This window comes from Peromyscus eremicus, chromosome 14, assembly GCF_949786415.1.
Source record: "Peromyscus eremicus chromosome 14, PerEre_H2_v1, whole genome shotgun sequence".
Taxonomy (NCBI): Eukaryota; Metazoa; Chordata; class Mammalia; order Rodentia; family Cricetidae; genus Peromyscus; species Peromyscus eremicus.
Genome location: NC_081430.1, coordinates 61,471,211 through 61,491,646, shown reverse-complemented (window position 1 = coordinate 61,491,646; position 20,436 = coordinate 61,471,211). Strand labels below are relative to the sequence as shown.

Sequence of the window (20,436 nt, the reverse complement as noted above, 5' to 3'; positions counted from 1 at the left end):
CCAGATCTAGCTGCTATGAGGGAGCTGGGGCATGTGGGGGTTTGAGGGAGCAGGTCTAGGAGTTCTGGGAGAACCGAGGGAGGTGGAGTGTGAGGGACCAGACCTAGGAGTTCTGGGAGAACCGAGGGAGGTGGAGTGTGAGGGACCAAGCCCAGCAGCTAGAATGGGATTAGAGCAGGTGATGTGTGAAGAGACTAGAGGAAGCAGCTACAGAGGGGCTGGAGCAGATGGGAGTTTGGGATGCCAGGCCAAAGAGCCCCAGGAAAGCAGATGGGAGTTTTAGGCTGACAGTGAGAGGTACCATGCCAGGCAGCTTCCAATGAGTAAGTACTTGTGGTCGTGTGGAGGACTAAACCAAGCAGCTACTGGATAACTGGTTAGTAGGGGTGTGAGGGAGCAGGTCAAGCAGTTCCAGGAGATCTGGGGCTGATGGCGGTGTGGGGGATTAGGCTGAAAAGCTACACAGCATCTGGAGCAGGTGGAGTTGATGGTGGTCCAGGAGCTCAAGGACCAAGATAACCCTGGGGCAGATAGGAGTGAGGGGCAGGCTGAGCGTTTACGGAGATCTGTGGTAGGTATCAAAGTTAGGGGTCCCAGAGCATCCCCGGGAGTTTGTTAGGGGACCAGGGCAGACCTCCAAGGGCTCTGGGACAGATGGGAGTGCTGGAACCCAGAGAAGTCCGGTAACTCTAGGGATCAAGCCGAGCAATTACGGGGGACTAGAGCTAGGGGAGTGTGAGAGACAAGACCATGCAGCTACGGGAGAGCTGGGAAGACAGGAGTAAGAGAGACCCACAAGAAGCTACTGAGGAGCTGGGGCTGGTGTGGGCCGGGGGGACCAGGCCCAGCAGCTATATGAGGGTTGGAGTCTCGTGAACATGTGGGTTACAGTCAGTACCAGAGGCCCTAGCTGTGATCCTGGGAGCTTAGGGGAACATAAAGTGGGGGGTGGAGGTTGCAGGGGGTGTCAAACCTGTTAGGGCAGCATGGGTTATGCCCAGAGTTGACCCACAGGAGAGAGGTGGGGTAACTATCCGAGCTTGAGCAGGGTTCAGGGGAGACGGAGAGAAGACCAAAAGGGCCCTGGGAATAAGAAGAATGAATCATAGAGAGCATTTGTGTGTGGTTTTGTTCATCAAAAACATAGGCAGGGAAGATGGATGAAAAACTAAATCCTCTTTTGCGATCCATAACTCATTGTTCAATATGACTTTTGATACATACATGAAGAAATATGCTATTAAAAAGAAAAGAAGAGTGAGCCAGAGTCATAAAGGATGGGAGACCAGGTCCCTTCCTGAAAAATGGGGCATACCCTCCAATTTCAAGGGCTACTGGGAAAAGACAGGAACTTTTCTGGGGCCTGGCAGCATTAGCACTATCAGGGAGGACCCAGGACATGGTAAAGAATAAGATAGGAGGGCATAGGGAGCTGAGGTCGCCAGGTTCTCATCATGAGGACTGAGCTGCATAGAACAAGGACAGAGTGGCCAGCCAGGTCAGGACAGAAAGTCTTCTTCCCACACTCAGAACGTGAAGGGTGGGGTGGGTAGTGATCCTCAGGAAGCAGGGAGGAAGATCCAAAGACAGCTAAAGGCATGGATAGGGACCTAGAGCACAGAGGCCTGCAGGAGGGTAGTAGATTGAAGAGGGGTTCCTGGAAAGATCAGGGTTCCTGGGGCTGGAGAGATGGCTCCGCAGTTCAGAGCACTTGCCTCTCTTCCAAGGAACCCAGGTTCAGTTCCAGTTACCCACATGGCAGCTTACAACCATCTGGGGTATCCAACATCCTCTTCTAACTTCCACAGGCACCGGGCACACACATAGTGCACATACTCATATACATAAAAGAAAATGACCTAAAAAGATTTTTGAGGTCAGAGGCCAGGGTCTAGAAGTGGAAGCTGCAAAGCTAAGGCCAGGGCCTCTCCACGTATCTGAACCCACCCATGCCAGACAAGCTCACACATGCCCCTTTTCTTGCAGCCACAACAACAGCCCCATCTGTCTATCCACTGGCTCCTGGATGTGAAAGCACTACCGACTCCACGGTGACCCTGGGATGTCTGGTCAAGGGCTATTTCCCCGAGCCGGCAACCGTAACCTGGAACTCTGGATCCCTGACCAGCGGTGTGCATATCTTCCCATCTGTCCTGCATTCTGGTCTCTACTCCCTCAGCAGCTCAGTGACTGTGTCCTCCAGCACCTGGCCCAGCCAGTCCGTCGTCTGCACCGTAGCCCACCCGGCCAGCAAAACCAAGGTGGACAGGAAAATTGGTGAGAGGACAAGCAGGGGAGGAGTGGTTCACTAGAGGTGCGGCTTGAGCCTCCTAGACCAACCAGGCCGGGCGGCCATCGCCAGGGAGGGGACCTCAGTCCGGGACAGCAGGACATCCTGTCTCTGCCTCCCTCCCAAAGACCTCTGCCTATGACCATCCAACCCAAGGAGTGATCCTCTGGGATAGATATCCATGTCCCTCACATCTCAACCCACCAAGAATCATTTCCAGGAGCAGCCCGGCCTAACCCAATGCTGGGGACAAACTCTCCCCTCCCTGGCTTGGTATATTCTCTCCTCCAAACCCCAGTAACATCCATCCTTCTCTCTACAGAGCCCAGAGAAAGACCAAATCCATGTCATCAGTGCAAGTGTCCACGTAAGTCAATAGGCCTTGTGTGCCAGCCCCAGGAGGATGCCAAGTGTCCTGAGTGTCCCTACATTGGAGGGTGACCCAGGTACTGACCCATTTCCATCTCTTCCCATCAGCTCCTGATCTCTCGGGTGGACCATCCGTCTTCATCTTCCCCCCAAAGCCCAAGGATGTGCTCATGGTCTCCCTGGCCCCCAAGATCACATGTGTGGTGATAGACGTGAGCGAGGAAGACCCAAATGTCCAGTTCAGCTGGTTTGTGAATGATAAAGAAGTGCACACAGCTCAGACGCAGACCCACGAGGAGCAGTACAACAGTACCTTGCGTATGGTCAGTGTCCTCCCCATCCAGCACCAGGACTGGATGAGTGGCAAGAAGTTCAAATGCAAGGTCAACAACCAAGCCCTCCCAAGCCCCATTGAGAGAACCATCTCAAAACCCAAAGGTGAGTTATGTAGAGTTAATGGGGCAGGTGTGTGGTATGTACAGAGAATGGAACCTGAAATGGACAGCTCTCCACTTAAACAACCTCTGTGCCTACTTCTCACCCCACAGGGCAAGTCCGAATGCCACAGGTATACACATTTGCTCCTCCTGCGGAACAGATGACCAAAACAGAGGTCAGCTTGACCTGCTTGGTCACAGGCTTCCTCCCTGAGGACATCCATGTGGAGTGGGAGAGCAGCGGGAAACAAGAGCAGAACTACAAGAACACGCTGCCTGTCGCGGACACCGACGGGTCTTACTTCATGTACAGCAAGGTCAACGTGCCAAAGAGCAGGTGGGATCGAGGAGATAGCTTCACCTGCTCCGTGTTACACGAGTCTCTGCACAACCACCTCACACAGAAGACCATCTCCCGATCTCGGGGTAAATGAGCTCAGCACCCAGAAAGCTCTTAGGTCCTAAGGAACACTGACACCCATCTCCACCCTTCCCTTGTATAAATAAAGCACCCAGCACTGCCCTGGGACCCTGTGAAACTGTGGTTCTTTCTGGGATCTAGAGGCTGGTCATGGGCTGTGAGATCTGCCCAGGGTTTGAGGCCTGAGTTGTCTTTAGGAAGAGAATGAGGTCTCTCTGCACTGCCAGACCCAGAGCTCATGAGTCTTCCTGTTCTGGGGTGTCAAGGCTTAGCCTTAGGCAGTCCATCTTTCTTGCCTTCCCACTAACCAGCAGCTGCTAGTCAGAGAAATACATCTAGGAAAGCCCCAAGAAAGAAAACACACAAACCCCACCTCCCTCAGTCTATTCTTGCCCCCCTCCCCCCTCCCTATCCAGGGGTTTCTCTGAGTACACTACAGAGGCATGCTGGCCATGGGCATGCCAGAGAGCCTTGCCATCTCTACACTCAACCCAGGCAGCTTTGCATGGGCTAGGTCTGTACATCCGCAGGGACACTGCCCACCCACAGCACACTCACTCCTGTGCCACGGGGTACTGAGGCAGATGGCTCTTGGTGCCCTGAGAGAGAGACTACTAGAAACCCATATGCATGCTGAACCCTGACCCATTAAAACCAGCCTGCTGCACATCACCCAGCCCATATAGCGTGTATATGCATATACACATTTGCAACATACACACACTTAGCACATTGAGACCTTATCTATGTGTCCTGTACAACACGTACACCCAGCGATGTATCAGGATACCCCCAACCACCATCTTAATGCCCACCTTTGTGCCAGCACAGACACAGCTTTCCTCTTCTGAAAGCACCTGCATTCTATGCTCAACACAAGTCCTCTGAAACCAAATCTGTCTCTGGTACCTCAGGGTCATGTTTCAGTTCTACGTGAATTGTACAGCCCGTAGCCATAATGGTCTGGATCGCTTCACAGTGTGGAATTTTCTAAAGTCCAGGCATGACCAGGCACAGGCTCTGCCGGTGACCAGGGGACAGGCGAAGGGTTAGGCAGGCCGTATAGCCACTGCCCACTGTGGTTGCAGGCTCTACTCCCCAGCTACTTCCTCCTACACTGAGGAATGAAGGGCGAGGCAAACAGAGAGGCCCCTTGCACAATCCAGGTCCTACTGTCAGGTCCATTGTGTCTGGCAAGTCTCAAGCAGTTGAGGGGACTGAGACTGATGTCCTAGAGGGACAAGAAGGGACAGCTGGCCCCAGGGAGGATCTGCTGGCCCAGTCCAGCCGGTCCTTTCTCCTCCCCCTCCATGCAGACCCACTTGCCACACAGGGAATCACTCCCAGCCCCACCTTGTTGGGACAAACACTGACTGCCCCTCTCTGTCCAGAGCTAGAACTGGACGACAGCTGTGCTGAGGCCCAGGACGGGGAGCTGGACGGGCTCTGGACGACCATCACCATCTTCATCACCCTCTTCCTGCTCAGCGTGTGCTACAGCGCCACTGTCACACTCTACAAGGTCGGCACCGTTCCCCACTGTCCCCTGTGATGTTCTATGCTGCCCCATAAGGTCCTCACACTCTTCCCTGATGCAGTATGATGTTCCTTTGCTGTCCCCACTCTATCCCCACACCGTTCCCACCAATCCCTGTGTGGTCCCACATTGTTCCCTGTGACTCCCCATAGTGTCCCACGCTGTCTACCATTCTGTCTCTCCTGAGATCCTATGTGATCCTCATACTGTCTTGTGAGAGCTCCTTGTATTCCATACCATCCCTTATGATGCCCCTTGCTGTCCCATGCTAACTACCACACTACCCCCTGATGTCTCCATTAGCCTCACCATGGCCCAATGTAATCTTCGAGCTGTCTCTACACCATCCCAATCTCAACCTCCCACAGTGTGTCCACACTGTCTCCTCATCTATCCCACCCTGGCCCCTTGCCATCCCCTGTCTCCTACCTGTATGAAAGGAACCACAGTGGGGAGGGGCCTCTGTCTCACTCACAGGAGTGAAGGACCCGAGCTTGGGTGCGGTCTCTGACTTACTCTCACCTACCCACAGGTGAAGTGGATCTTCTCCTCCGTGGTGGAGCTGAAGCAGACACTGGCCCCTGACTACAGGAACATGATTGGGCAGGGGGCCTAGACCACTTCCTCTGGGATGATCAGGGCCTCTTAGGCCCTGCAGAACCCTGTCCATCCTACTGTGCAGCCTAACATGGAGGCCACACTGCCCTCTGACATCGCCATCCTCTGACCCTCCAACTCTCTGAATCAACACTCTCGATTGTTGACCCTTCGGAGGACCATGTAGACAACAGGCTCTGTCCCAGACCTGGGCATCACCTCCACAACAGTTTCCAGATAACTAACTGGTCGGGGCAAAAGGACCATCTCCCTACAAACTGGCACCAGGAGATCTGAGACCTCAGAACTTCTGCTCAGGAGGACCTGGGAGCCCACATTGCCTCGGTCCAGCCGTGTGGGGTCAGCCTTGGAGCTGACCTTACCTACACCATCCTCTGATAGGGGTTTTCCCAGAAAGGGCAAAGTTTTTGAATCCTTGAAAGGAGACATCTGCTAGGAAGACCAGGGTCACCACAGCCCGAAGGGAGTTCCAGAAGAGACTTCTGAAAGTCACTCTGGTAGCCTTTGTGCCAGCTATGCGTGGCAGCTTCCTTCCTGGCACTTCTGTGAACCCTAGGCCAAGGAAAGGCCCTGTGCCTCTCAAACTGTTGGGAGGAGCCTCCTGAAGATGAGAGTCCTTGTGCAGACCCCCCTCCTGCTACCCACTTGACATGCTGGATTCTCAGACGCAGGATCCAACCCACAGACACCGTTGACGAAAAAACCTCAAGATAAGGCCACCGCCACCTCCATAGAGATCCCAGTTACACACTCTGGGGAGACACTCAGAAGAATCGCATTGTGTGGACTCCGCAAAGCCCTAGCAGGGACAAGTGCAGAGGCCACTCAGTATTGGCTGGGTGACTAGCCAGAAAACCCTCCAGGAGAGGGCCCTGGTGAGAAGATCCCTGTCAGGCCCTCCCCCGGCCAAAAAAAAAAAAAAAAAAAAAAAAAAAAATCAGGCCAAGGAGCAACTGGGAAGAAGAATAAAGGGATGATTAGAGGAAAGCCGTGGTACAGCAGGTCTGCCCTGCCCGCCTGGTATCCAGACTGGACCACTTACAGCAGAGAATGCCAGTTGGAGTAATCATCAGGGAGACAGAGCTGGGGTACCAAGCCTGCTTTGGCCAAGGGACGGTATCCCTGTGTCTATTTCTCCATTACCTCTCAGGGCCAATGGGAAGTCAGAATCTCTAGACAGGAAAAAAAAATGGGCCCCTGCCCTTCTGTGACTGGTAGGAAATTCTTAGAGAACTCAGACTTTTAACAGCTCCTTCCTCCCGAAACTATAAATGTCTTTAAGGTCTCAGTGTGCATGTGTGTATACGTGTGTGTTGCTGTTGTTTAGATATTTTCAACAATAAAACATTCTTCTAATATTCTGTATCTCCCTGTGCCCTTCTTGTGTGGATCAGCCCTGGCATTCAGGAACAAGGCCCAGCTAGGCAGAGCAATGAACCACGCAGTCCCCTCTACCTCCCTCCTGATCCTGTGTCCTCTCAGGCCTCCCTCAGTGAGCTGCTCACAGCCGGGTTTCAGCCCTGCCATCCAGAACCATCCAGACAGTTTCATCCCAGCTGAGGCTACCCTGCTGCCGTAGGCAGGCCGAAACCCAGGGTGGCCACCAGGCTGGCCAGGCAAAGCCTCCCACACCAGCTGAGAAGCATGTGCTTTTCAGTGACCTTGAGCGGCTATGGATTCAGCAAAGGACGTGGATTCAGCTGCCTCCATAACTGGTGTTTATTGTCTCAAGCCCTAGTAGAAGCCCCAGATCAGGTGTTGACGAGGTGGGTTCTCAGCAGGGCTCTGCTTGGCTTGTAGATGCCTTCTCCTCTGTGTGTCCTCACAGGCCATCCCTCTGTGTGTGTCTACATCCTGATCTCTCCTCATAAGTGCACAGACGGCTGGAGGAGGTACACCTAGCCCTCATCATAACTTGCATGTTTAAGATCCTACCTGCAAACAGAGGCACAGTTTGGGGTTCTAGAGGCTTAAATGTCAAACTGGTAAATCTGCTGGGGACAGAAGTTAGCCTTTAACAGCTGACCTTATGGCCCCTGAAAGTTCATATCCTTCCTACATACAATGCCCCTCCCCCCATGCCAACATGCTAAAACCTCACCCAACCAGGACTAGTCAGATTGTGTGGGATTCATTCTGGGGTAGGATTTAATCCACATAGGCCATGGCTGCCAGGAGGAGGGGCAGGAGAGGCACAGAGGAGAGGTATATACCATGATGAACTGGACAACACTGAAATGCAAGGACAGAGTAATAGTGGGCAATACAGAGGACAGTCCAGGGCAAGTGGGGGTTCTCTCCCACTGGTGCAAGAAGTTGGGAAAGTGAGAGATTACCAGAGGTGGCCTGGTGTTTGAGACATCTGTTTTCTGCCATGGTGTACATCAGGATTCTACCCTGTGGTGTAGATCAAGGGATACAGGCTCCACATCTTTATGTGGCACTGTGGAGGGAGGTTGAGGCCCAGACAGATGCTCCTGGCATGTAGAAAATATAGACATCCACAGGGGAAGGAACAGGAGATGATTCACAACCAAAGGCCTCTTCAGCAGACACCCCAAGAGCAGGAGTCAGTGCTGGCCAGACACTCAGCTCTCCCTGCATTTCCCAGGTGGCATTTGGTAGCTGAGTGTGGCCTTGACTGTTAGAAATCGTCTGTTCGAGTCTGTGTAGGTGCTGGTGGAGGCTGAATGAAGGAAATTCACAAAGACTGGGCTGGTGGGTGACAGAAGGATCATGTCAGCAAAGCTGCAGTAGAAGCAGAAGCCGGGCTGGCTGACACCACTGTGCCATCCGGTGTTGGAGAGTTACATCTTACCCCAGACAGAAGAGAAGCACACGTCAACGGCATTGCTGCTGTGGGAGCCACAAGGCAGAGAGTGGATCCTGAGGTCAGCCAACACTCCTCTTTTGCCTCAATCACCTACCCAATGCCAACTGGCCGGTGAGACCAGTGAGATCCTGCCCACTCTTCCTTCTAGGTCTGGCCCTGCTTCTCCAGTTGTTTTCCCTAGAGCAAGTGCTGGCCTCCAGCTGATTCACCTTCTTTTTTAATTTTTAATCATTTGTTTATTTCATGTGTATGTGAGTGTGCCTGAGTGTATGTCTGTGTGCCATGTGCATGCGGGAGCACATGGAAGTGAGAAGAGGCATCAGATCCCCTGGAACTGGAATTACAGATGGTTGTGAGCCACCATGTGGGTGGTGGGAATTGACTCTGTATCCTCTGCAAGACCAGTAAATGCTCTTAACCACTGAGCATTTTCCACCCCTGCCTCAACTTCTTATTAGGAGATGATCCCAAACCCAAACTGACCACATGGTCTCAGGAAATGCAGATTTCCTATCTCCACCCCCTCCCTCACGTCTGCATATCTATTGGCCCTGCATAGTTCTCCACCACCTCCTTGTGCCCCATAGCACTCTAGATCCCACCCAGGAGCTCCCACACCAGGAAGCATCCTATCCTCCTGAGCCCTTACACTTCCATCAGCACTATAAACACATATACACAAACACCACAACCACTGGACACACCTTTGGAACCTCCAGCTCTGAGACCAACTGATTTCAGGCTGTTTTACTGGATGTTGTAGTTGAAGTTTTCTCTGGTCCCACCTGGTCCAGCAGTCCACAACCGCTTATAAAATAATCATTCAGAGGGTTAATAGTATTTACAAACTGTATGGCCTATGGCAGGCCTCTTGCTAGCTAGCTCTTACATCTTAACCCATAACTATTAATCTATGTATTGCCATGTGTTCCATGGCTTTACTGGTCTGCTGGCATGTTGCTCCTTGGGCAGCAGGCTGGCGTCTCTCCAGATTCTCCTTTCTTCTCTCCGTATATCTGCTTGGATTTCCTGCATGAGCCAATGCAGCTTTATTATCAACCAATCAGAGCAACACATTCACAGCATACAGAAAGACATCCCACAGCAGGATGTGTCCCTGACGCTATCTGAGTCCCACCCTGACCTCTGTGGTGTGACATCCATGGTGTGTATTCTATGACATGTATGGGTGATGTTCACACTGTGATAACCACATGTGTATGTGTGTGTGAGATATCCCCACATGAAGTCTATGGTGGACATCTATGATATGGCTTTTATGACATGCCTGTGGAACTTCTATAGAGGACATCAATTACAGCTCCTAACAGGCACAGCCTAGAGGAGACAGAATACCTGTGCTAGCCAGGCACAGAGGTAGTAGCCATGACTGCCCACACAGAAACTGACACTTGATCCACTTGCACTCAGCCACAACCTGGGAACTGTCGCATGACACCAATTACAGCATCGGGTCACTGGCCCGCATGGGAAGTGACATATGCAGCCATATGACATGTGCACACATAAACCACATGAAGACTGTCTCAGAACACTCAGAGAGACATGTCCACATGTGCATCACAGTGTGGTATCATGTAATACCCACAGCACAGGGGCCATACACAACACAGTCACACAAGTCCTTACAAGAACATACATGCTGGCTAATTCCCAGCACCCCTCCCCTGAGATGCGGCTCTAACCATCCTGGCCCAGCGCAGGGCCTATGCCTCAAGCTTTGCACACACAAATCCTTCCTTGTCCTCCCTTCCTGTGTTTACCCCACTGCCTTCAGCATACCACCCACTTCTCTTCTATGGCGGTCCCCACCCTATCCAGCACAGCACCCCTCTACTGCCCTAGCCTCTTCCATTCAATGACCATGAATGTGCATCTTCCAGTGAAACTTGAGCTCTGGACACAGGAATGACCCTCCCCCCAGATCCTGTTCCTGCAGGTCCATCCAACTGTTGGGCACTTATGATGAAGTCACACCAAGTCCCTCACCCCTAACCAGCCTTCTAATAATAATCTGGCATAGATATGTGCTGGGAACTAAGTAGATTGTCAAAGTAGGATGTGACACTGGCCAGTTGTGCAGAGCAGAAGGTCCATATGCTTACTTGATTGAACCCCAGGTCGGCCCACACACACACACCACGTAGCCACAGGATCTTTTCCTGTGGTAGGCTGCAGACACCCCACAGAGAAAGAGACCAAGTGGTGGGACTCCTCTACAGCAGGTGTGGGAGAGTCAAGCTGCAGGGCACAGAGGACATGCCGGACTTAGGGAAGCCATACCCTGCTCCCCTGCTCTCCAACATTCACCCTCGTACCAGCTCCCTCACTGTTCACTCCATGCTCAGGCATTCTGCCCATGGGAGGAAGACCCCAGTCTCAGTCAGGATGTGCATGAGAGCAGCCACAGTGTAAGTCCATATGGTTCTGATCTTTTGTCCCAAAAATGTCATGTTTCATAAAGTACTTGCTCCTTTGACCTAGACCCAAGAAAAGAGACCAAACACTGTGGTAGACACAGAAATGAGTGAGAACACGCCTGTGCTATTGTTTTTTCTGCATAGCTTGTTGTCACACCTGTCCCTGGCAAAGCTATGAAACAGACGTCATTAAAATGCTAGTCCTAGTTATAATTATATATTTAGAAATATATGTAAATATATGTGCTAGAAAACAATTAAAGAAAGAGGGGCAATGTTGGATGGGAGGAAAGGGAAGTGGGAATTGATATAAATATATTTTAATCTCAAAAACATAAATATATATATATATATATATATATATATATATATATATATATGTGTGTGTGTGTGTGTTTTAATTTTGGCTCTGGTCTAGGGATATAGTTCAATTGGTAGAGTAGAGTACTTGTATAGCATGCAGGAAGCCCTGGGTTTGATCTCCATTGCATAATAAACCATGTGTGGTGATACATATCTGTATTCCCAATACTCCAAAGTCATACACAGGAGGATCAGAAGTTTGAGGTCATTCTTGACTACATAGCAAATTAGAGGCCAACTTTATCTTTTAAAATAATAATAATAATAATAATAATAATAATAATCCTGATCTTCCACTTGAAGTAAATGTAGCAAGTCATTGTGCCTGATACCATACTGTGTTGGGTTTTGCTCCAGAGTTTCAGAGTAAGTATTCAAGGCTCTCCAGAGAAGCACAACTAATGAGAGATGATGGACAGATGGTAGAGGATAGATGAGTACATAAACAATATATGACAGAATTGGATGATGATAAAGGTGACAGGTAGGTAGAAAACAGAGGGATCACAGATAATAGACAGACTTTTTATGGTTCATCTTGATTGGACTAAGTGATGGAATGCCTGTGGAGGCGACTGAGAAGGACTTTCCAGCAGTGGTTAAGTCTTGCGAGCTCTCAATAACCAGTGGATCAATACTGTGGGATAATGCTCTTGTACACTAGTTTAATAAAATGCTGATTGGTCAGCAGCCAGGCAGGAAGTATAGGCAGGGCGAAAAGACTAGGAGAATTCTGGGAAGAGGAGGGCTGAGTCAGGAGTTGCCAGCCAGACACAGAGGAAGCAAGATGACAAGGCAGAATTGAAAAAAGGTACCAAGCCACGTGGCTAAACATAGATAAGAATTATGGTTTAATTTAAGCATAAGAACTAGTCAGTAATGAGCTTGAGCTAATGGCTGAGCAGTTATAATTAATATTAGCTTCTGAGTGATTATTTTATAATTGGCTATGGGACCTTGGGGCAGGGTGAGACTAGAGAACCTTCCAGCTACAGTATCAACCCCTTGGTGGGGTCAGAAGGTGGTGGCATTATGGCAAAGTGGTAAACAGTAGGAAAAGGGCCAGATGGAAGAAGTAGATCACTGTGGATATGTATTTGGCATTATATCTGACCCTGGATACTATATTCCCTTTATCTCTGTTTCCCATCTGTCAAGAAATAAATAGCCTCTTCCACACACTCCCACTACTATGATGTTTGACCAAGCACATGAGGCCAAACAAAAATAAATCTTTGCTCCCTTGAGTTGTTTCTTTGAGACATCTGGTCATGGTGGCATAAAAGGAACTAGCACATCTCACAAACCCAGCTTTACTGAAAATCCCTTCAACCAACTGAACGAGGCCTACCCCATGATACCTTACTGTAGACAGAATATTTTGTCCCACCAGCTCCCAAATAACCACACAGAGACTTATTAATTATAAATGCTTGGCCAATAACTTAGGCTTGCTACTAACTAGCTCTTACAACTTAAATTAAACCATTTCTATTAATTTACATGCTGCCATGTAGTTCATGTCTTGTTACCTCATCTTCTACATGTCCTGCTCCCTCTGTGTCTGTCTGGTGACTTCACCCTTCTTCCCAGCATTACCTCTTCCTGCCTGGCTATTGGCCAGTTAGCTCTTTATTACCAATAAGAACAACACATATCCACAGTGTACAAAAAAGATTATTCAACAATATTTCCCCCGTCTGTCTAATTAAAAAGGAAGGCTTTTAACTTTAACATAGTAAAACTATATGCAACAAAAACAGTTACCATGTAAGAATTACAGTTATAATATCTAGCCCATTTGTATTTGGCAAATTTAGAGAAAATACTCTATTATCTATCTTATCTTTGTGAGTCTAAAGTTTTATACCTAATTTACCTTTTATCATAACTAAGGAAAACTATAAGTTTAACTATTTCATCTTTAACTCCGCCAAAAACCCCAGAAGGATGTGATATTACCTAACAACAGAGACATCTGGCTGCCTAGACAGTCATCCAAAGTTCCTCTGCAACATTGGGGCATCCATTTTGGACTACAGGCCTAGAATATCTGACAGACTTTTCTGTGAAGCAGGAATTCTTGAAGGACTGTCCTTCCTTGTCTTGGCAAAGTTTAGCAGTCACTTTCTTTGTGTTCTGCTGGTCCAATTTGGACAGTAACTGTCAGCAGTTGAGGCAAGGGCAGTTTCTTTCTCAAATGGCTATCTTTTGCCATAAAAGAAGCAAACTCTGATGGGAGCCATAAGCCTAAGCGACCCTTGACACACATGCTGCCATATTTGGGTTTCTTTCCTCTTTTCTTAGTTCTAGGCCTTGCTTAAGTCTCCATAGCACCAGAACCTCTTCCCACAGATACCAGAACCTCTTCTCAGATATCAGGTGAATGAGCTGCAGTTAAGCAATTAGGCAGTTAGACAAGGGTAGATAGATAACCTTCAGAGCAACATTTCCTGCTGGCTGAACAGCCCATAATTAAGTCCCTTCCTGCTTGCAACCCCCATTACTAAGTCCCTTCCTGCTTGCAACCCCCATAATTAAGTCTCCTCCTGCTCGCAACCCCCTTTGCCTACCTATATATGGCTTGTGAGAAAAATAAAATTTTGGAGCTTGATCAAACGTCCTGTCTTGCTCTCATTCTTTGTGTCTCTTGTCCCTCTCATTCGCCGGCCCTCCCTTTAGGTCCCTGTTGAAGACCCCGCTGGCTGTACTCCATATGGAGTTTCTTCGATGTCCACCATCTTCTCTGAAGTAGACTGGTGCTGTCAGGAGCAGACGTGTCTCACTGTCATGAAAAGCCTTATTAAAACATTTTAAATGCCATATTCATTTTTTGGTGAACCAATGAGTTTTTATTGAGGTTAGCAACAGGAACATGATTGGGCTGACTTACAGGAGCAAGACTGACTCAAAAACAGTGGTTAAATGTCATATTCTGCAGGTCTTCAAAGTGTTTGAAGATCACCCATCTATCTAAAATATATCTCTGTATGACTTTGAAAATATATCTAACATGACTATAAGTTTGGTAATTTTAGATGACTATTAACCTGTATTTATTATCCTAAATAGCTTTTAAAGACCATAACTTTACATAACCTTTTTAAATGAGTTGAATAGTACAATATCTTAAACAAAAATAGAAACATATATACAGTATAACAAAAATAACCTTAAATTTGTATCAATAAACCAAAATCTATACCAATGTAAAATATTTAAGGTTAGTAGTTGTTCAAAAGTAGACTCAACAATCTACCCTTTTATCTCATCATTTCTATGTTATAGCCCCCTTTTTCCTTCAGAAAGAGATCTTTGGATCTAATTCTTTTGTTTAGCATTTTTTTCTGACCATGACCAATTTTTAATTAACCCCCTCCCCAAATGATGAAAAACATCTATAACCCATCTTTTTGGAATGTGGGCATTGTTTTCTCTAGACTGCTTCCTATTGTCTTCCTGTTGTCTGGGTGCCCTGGAATCTTTGGGAGATCCTGAGAAAATCAGTATAATGGTCAAGTCCTGGCTGGAGTATTCTGTGAGGCTGTACTATCTCAGCCAGCAGCCTTGAATCTGTTCTGGATGTAAAACTTGGAGGAAACTGTAACAGAGGTGTTCTGAGATGCTGGATCACCTGAGCCATCTGTTTTCATTGGTGTCTGGTCCCCTTGCTCTGAAAATGCATAAACTTTTAAAGGTAGCAAACATATCTGAATTAACACAAATATGGAAGGTGTGGTGTGCACAAATCAGTTAAAGATGTTTTTTGTTCTATGTTTGAGAAGCTAAAAAGCATCTGTCAACTTTATAAGTTTATAAGTCCATTTGGAATGTAAATTCAAACTAATATAAATCTCTATCCACGCCATATGAAAGGATGGCATGTAATAATAAATCATGAGGACTCTGTAGCAAACAAGATTTATGAGCTCTTCCATGTCAAAGGATCAGCTCATACATCATCTGTCCTGTAGTCTTTTTTGGTTTCCTCCCCACGTCTGTAGCTAAGATACTTAGGAGGTCTCCTCCAGTCAAATCTGATCTCTATTAATCTGGAAGGAATCCCCAGCCTTGCCTTTCCTGTGGAAATAAAAGTATAACCTCTCCCCCCAACGTAATACATTTTCTGACTTAAATTTTGAAGTTAAGACATTTTTAAAATATATAGGTTGGTTTAATTTAGCAGTCTCCATAATCCAGTGTCTCTCAACAACTATCATTTTTCATTAGCAATCAAAAAATTTAAAGACAACACAATAACATACAGGATCCAGACTCCCTACGTATTTTCCATCTTTATGTGGCTTTTTTCCTTTATATTACTTTACTCTTTCTTTAAAGACTTTACTTTATTATCTTTAAACTATTTTTTCTATGACTGTCTGTAACCTTTTCTGTAGTGGGTAGCCATTCCAGCTTTGGTCTGGAAGTTCCAACCCCCATTGAGACTTTGGTAACTGTCATGCCTACAAGGCGGGGCCAAGAGAGGGCCCTGAAGACCTGAGATCTGGATGCGCTGCCTTCTCTTGTTTCCTGGACCCTGGACGCTGGAGGTAGACTAAGCAGAGTTCTCCAGAGAACACCGCCGGACTGTGCTGCATCTTTCCCAGACCCTATTACCTATCCCTTCATTTGTAAGTTACACCACTAAATAAATCTCCCTTTTAACTACGTGGAGTGGCCTTAATAATTTCACCAATACTTTTTCTTTTCTTTCTTAAGCCTACACACACTGTTAAACACATTGTAACCTATTTAGAGGTCTTTTCTATCTGAACCTACTTTACTGCATATCTGTAACCTTTTCTGTCTATATGAGCAAAAAATTAAACCTGCCAAGCATCTTAGCTCATGACATGATGGCAGCTGAAGCCCACAGGCTGCAACTGGGAGATGTGTCTCTTTACTGCAGCTAGCATGAGAAACATGAGACTAGGAAGCCACATCTGTCTCCATTTTTATATGTTTAGAACATTTTTTAAGCTTTTTCAGGTCTTATGTACATGGCCGGACATTGGGCCACTCCTGTGGTTTCAGTAACAGCCATGATTGCAGTATTCTTTGCAGCTCAAATATGGTTTCCTTGAGGTTCTGAAGTATTCAAAGCAGCTAGAATCCCATAATGACAATCCTACTGGTCTCTAAAAGAAATACTAAACTACTAGATGTAGGAAATGGCTGACCCTAGTACATCAAAAGGTCAAATCAGTCTGGCTCCATTTTACAGAAAGAAAAGGTGAACATTGCAATATTCCCAATAAAGACCTGTCACTACACTTACACTAACATCCTTAGCTTCACTTAGCAGATAATCCTAAGGAGATCTGGGCCCTCCTTTCTGTCTCACCTCCACCTAGCCACCAAAATAGCAATAAGGCACACTTCCACAACTTACAGAGCTACTGGGGAGTTGGGGTAGCAGTCAGACCTTTCCCTGATCCCTGAGATATATGCTCAGACCTACAAACACATGCATGCACACACATGCTCTGACAAACACACACAGATAAGTGCATCTTAGACCTGCCCATCCAGGGACAGATCTGTTCTGGTCATTGGAGCCACCCAGGGGATTGACTAAAGGGAACTGGATCCTGGTGGAGCCCTGGACCAGGGGAGTTGATGGACTGAAGGCTAGGGCAGGGCATCTTGCTGCTGGGGCCACTATGGGCACTGATGGGGCAGAAAGGAAGTGATCAGCCTGCAGACAGGAGGGATGAGGTGAGGATGATTCCTGAAGGCCAGAAGAAAGTCACAGTGGAGCCTGCACCAGGAAGGAGACAGGGGCTGCTGAGCTAAAACCCAGCTTTCCACATCATCTTTACTCTCTTCCCTCCCCACAATCCAGACATAGACTAGAGGCCTAGAAGAGATGCTAACATTTCTACACAGCTGCATGAAACCCAATCATAGCCCAGACGTGCTCTGGCCTCTGGATTCCTTGCCAGAGTAGCAGGTAGGGGACCCCAGCTAAAGGCCAGTCACTCTCCTTAGTGTGCCAGCTCCAGAGCTGAGGCAGGAACCAGGGTGCCACTGTCAAGAGTCCCCACATGTCATATCTGGCCCACAGGCTGTTCCTCTTTGTGCCTCATTAGTCACTCACAAAGTGGCTACCACACTCCCCTTGAAGTGCTACCAAAGGGGCAGAAAAGGCAATGGCTAGAGCCCAGTCCCTTCTCCGGGCAGTGGCGCTCCAAGCAGCCAGGCATGGTGACTGCAAGCTCATGCAAGGCCTCACAATGAGGGCTTTGCAGAGGAGACCTGGGACCAGACAGCGGAGAGGAACATGCCTTGCCCAGAACACACAGGTGTGTCTCCTAGAAAGAGGCCTCACCTGAGACCCCACTCTCCCTTAGTCATCTTCCCAAGAACAGATTAGAAAGGGAACTTCCAGGGCAGCTAAGGTCGGGGGTTCCCACCCCACTTTTAGCTGAGGGCACTGAGGCAAAGCCTCCCCTAGGTACTGCCATACAGGCATGAATATAATGGTTACCAGAGATTCGTCTGGGAGCCTGTACAGGGACATGAGATGGCTGCAGATGAGGACAGCCTGACCAGCCACAGCTGCCTACCAGAGGACCTCAGGTATTACAGCCCAAGGGAACCTCAGCAAAAGGATTTGCCTAAGTAAGAGGGACAAACAGGTTACAGGGTCATGGGTGGGGAAGGGGACACCGGGGCTGCTTTCCAACAGCAACCGAGTCTCTTGGTCTTTGAATGTCCTTCAGATATAACTTCCCTGCACTAGGCACACAGATATTAGAAACTGCTACAGCTGTCCACAAAGACAGGGGACCATGAATCTCAACCAGACAGGGCTGAGCCAAGATAAACTAAAGATGCTGAGAGAAATCAAAAAACCCAGAACAGACTGGACATGAATCTGCCTGCAAACTACCAGGACAGAAATGTCACCCAGAGGCAGCAAATGACAGCAAGGAATTGTCCCGTGATGAGCTAACTACCAAGAGGACAATGTCCACAACTGGGCTGACCTGGACAGAGCTGGGCAAGGTTGGGTGGAGCTAAGCTGACCTGGGTGGAGCTGGGCTGGGATGAGCTTGGATGGGCCAAGTAAAGTAGACTGGACTGGGCTGAGCTGGACTGAGCTAGTTTGGGCTGGACTGGACTGGAATAGGCTGAGCAAGCTTAAACTAGAGTAGGCTTGGCTGATCTGAATCAGACTAGGCTAGACTGGGCTAAGCAGGGCTGGGCTGGACTGGCTGGACTGGACTGAGCTAATTGAGTTGGGCTGAGCTGAGCTAATTTGGACTGGGCTGGGCTAGACTGGGCTGTGGGCTTGGGTGGGTTGGGCTGGGCTGAGCTGGTTTGGGCTGCACTGGGCTGGGCTGAGTTGGCCTAAGCAAGGCTGAGCTGGGCTGGGCTGGGCTGGACTAGGCTGGTCAGGGCTGGGCTGAGTTGGGCTGTGCTGGCCTGAGCTAGGTGGGGTATACTCAGCTGATGTGGGTTGGTCTGAGCTGGACTAGACTGGGCTTGGCTAGACTGAGCTGGGCTAGCTTGAACTACATGGGGTATACTCAGCTGAGACAGGCTGGGCTGAGCTGGGCTGATCTGGTCTGAACTATGCTAAGCTGACCCAGGCTGGACCAGACTGGGTTGAGCTGGGATGGACTGGGCTGAGCTGGGCTGGGCTGGGCTGGGCTGGGCTGGGCTGGACTAGACTGGGCTGAACTGGGCTGGACTGGGCTGGCCTGGACTGGACTGGGCTGGGCTGGCCTGGACTGGGCTGAGCTGAGCTGAGCTGAGGTGGTCTAGGTTGATTTGAGCTGGGCTGAGAAGGACTGAGCAGGGCTAAAACTAAGCTGAGCTAGGACAGGTTGGGCTGGGCTGGGTTAAATTACGAGAGACTTGGCTAGGCTGGGTTGGACTGGACTGGCCTGAGCTGGGTTGGGTGGACTGTGTTGAGCTGGACTGGACTAGTTTGGGCTGGACCAGCTTGGAGTACACTAAGCAAGCTTAAACTAGAGTAGGCTTGGCTGATCTGAATCAGACCAGGCTAGACGGCTGTGCTTGGCTAAGCAGGGCTGGTATGAGCTGGTATGAGCTGATCTGAGTTGGGTTGCAGTAGTATGGCCTCAGGTAGGGTAGGCTGGGCTAGGCTGAACTAAGTTGGGCTGAGCTGGGCTGACCTAGACTGGTCTCAACAGGGCTATGCTAAAACAACTGGGGTGGACTGGGCTGGACTAGGCTGGGCTGGGCTGGGCTGGGCTGGACTAGGCTGGGCTGGGCTGGACTAGGCTGGGCTGGGCTGGACTAGGCTGGACTGGGCTGGCTGGGCTGGACTGGACTGGGCCGGGCTGGGCTGGACTAGCCTGGACTAGGCTGGACTGGGCTGGTTGGGCTGGGCTGGGCTGGGCTGGGCTGGGCTGGGCTGGGCTGGACTGGGCTGGGCTGGGCTGGTCTAGGCTGGGCTGGGCTGGGCTGGACTGGGCTGGGCTGGACTGGACTAGTCTAAGCTGGGCTGGGCTAGACTGGGCTGGACTAGGCTGGAGTAGGCTGGACTGGGCTGGCTGGGCTGGGCTATGCTGGACTGGACTGGGCTGGACTGGGCTGGGCTGGGCTAGGCTGGACTGGGCTTGACTAGACTGGACTAGGCTGGACTGGGCTGGCTGGGCTGAGCTGGGCTGGACTAGACTGGGCTGGACTAGGCTGGGCTAGGCTGGGCTGGACTGGGCTGGGCTGGACTAGGCTGGCCTGGGCTGGACTAGGCTGGGCTGGGCTGAGCTGGGCTGGGCTGGGCTGGACTGGACTGGGCTGGACTAGGCTGGGCTGGGCTGGGCTGGACTGGGCTGGACTGGACTGGGCTGGGCTGGGCTGGACTGGGCTGGGCTGGGCTGAGCTTGGCTGGGCTGGGCTGGGCTGGGCTGGACTGGGCTGGACTGGGCTGGACTGGACTAGGCTGGGCTGGACTGGGCTGATCTGGGCTGGACTGGGCTAGACTAGGCTGGGCTGGACTGGGCTGAGCTAAGATGGTCTAGGTTGATTTGAGCTGGGCTGAGCAAGGCTGAGCTGGGCTAAGCTAAACTGAACTAGGCCAGCCTGGGCTGGGCTGGGTTGAATTAGGAGGGACTTGGCTAGGCTGGGTTGGACTGGACTGGCCTAAACT

General features: G+C 49.7%; 1 non-coding gene and 1 gene segment (V, D, J or C); both read left to right on the top strand.

The window, feature by feature from the left end:
- Positions 1–1,111: 1,111 nt before the first annotated feature.
- LOC131924802 (small nucleolar RNA SNORA40) lies at positions 1,112–1,237 on the top strand. The gene has a single exon (XR_009383062.1). It is a non-coding gene; the product is annotated as a small nucleolar RNA SNORA40 (small nucleolar RNA).
- Positions 1,238–1,949: 712 nt separating this feature from the next.
- LOC131923946 (Ig gamma-2A chain C region, membrane-bound form-like) lies at positions 1,950–5,670 on the top strand. The segment is given in 5 exon segments: positions 1,950–2,277; positions 2,768–3,097; positions 3,208–3,522; positions 4,909–5,039; positions 5,587–5,670. Coding segments are annotated over 5 exon segments (1,188 nt in total).
- Positions 5,671–20,436: the final 14,766 nt, after the last annotated feature.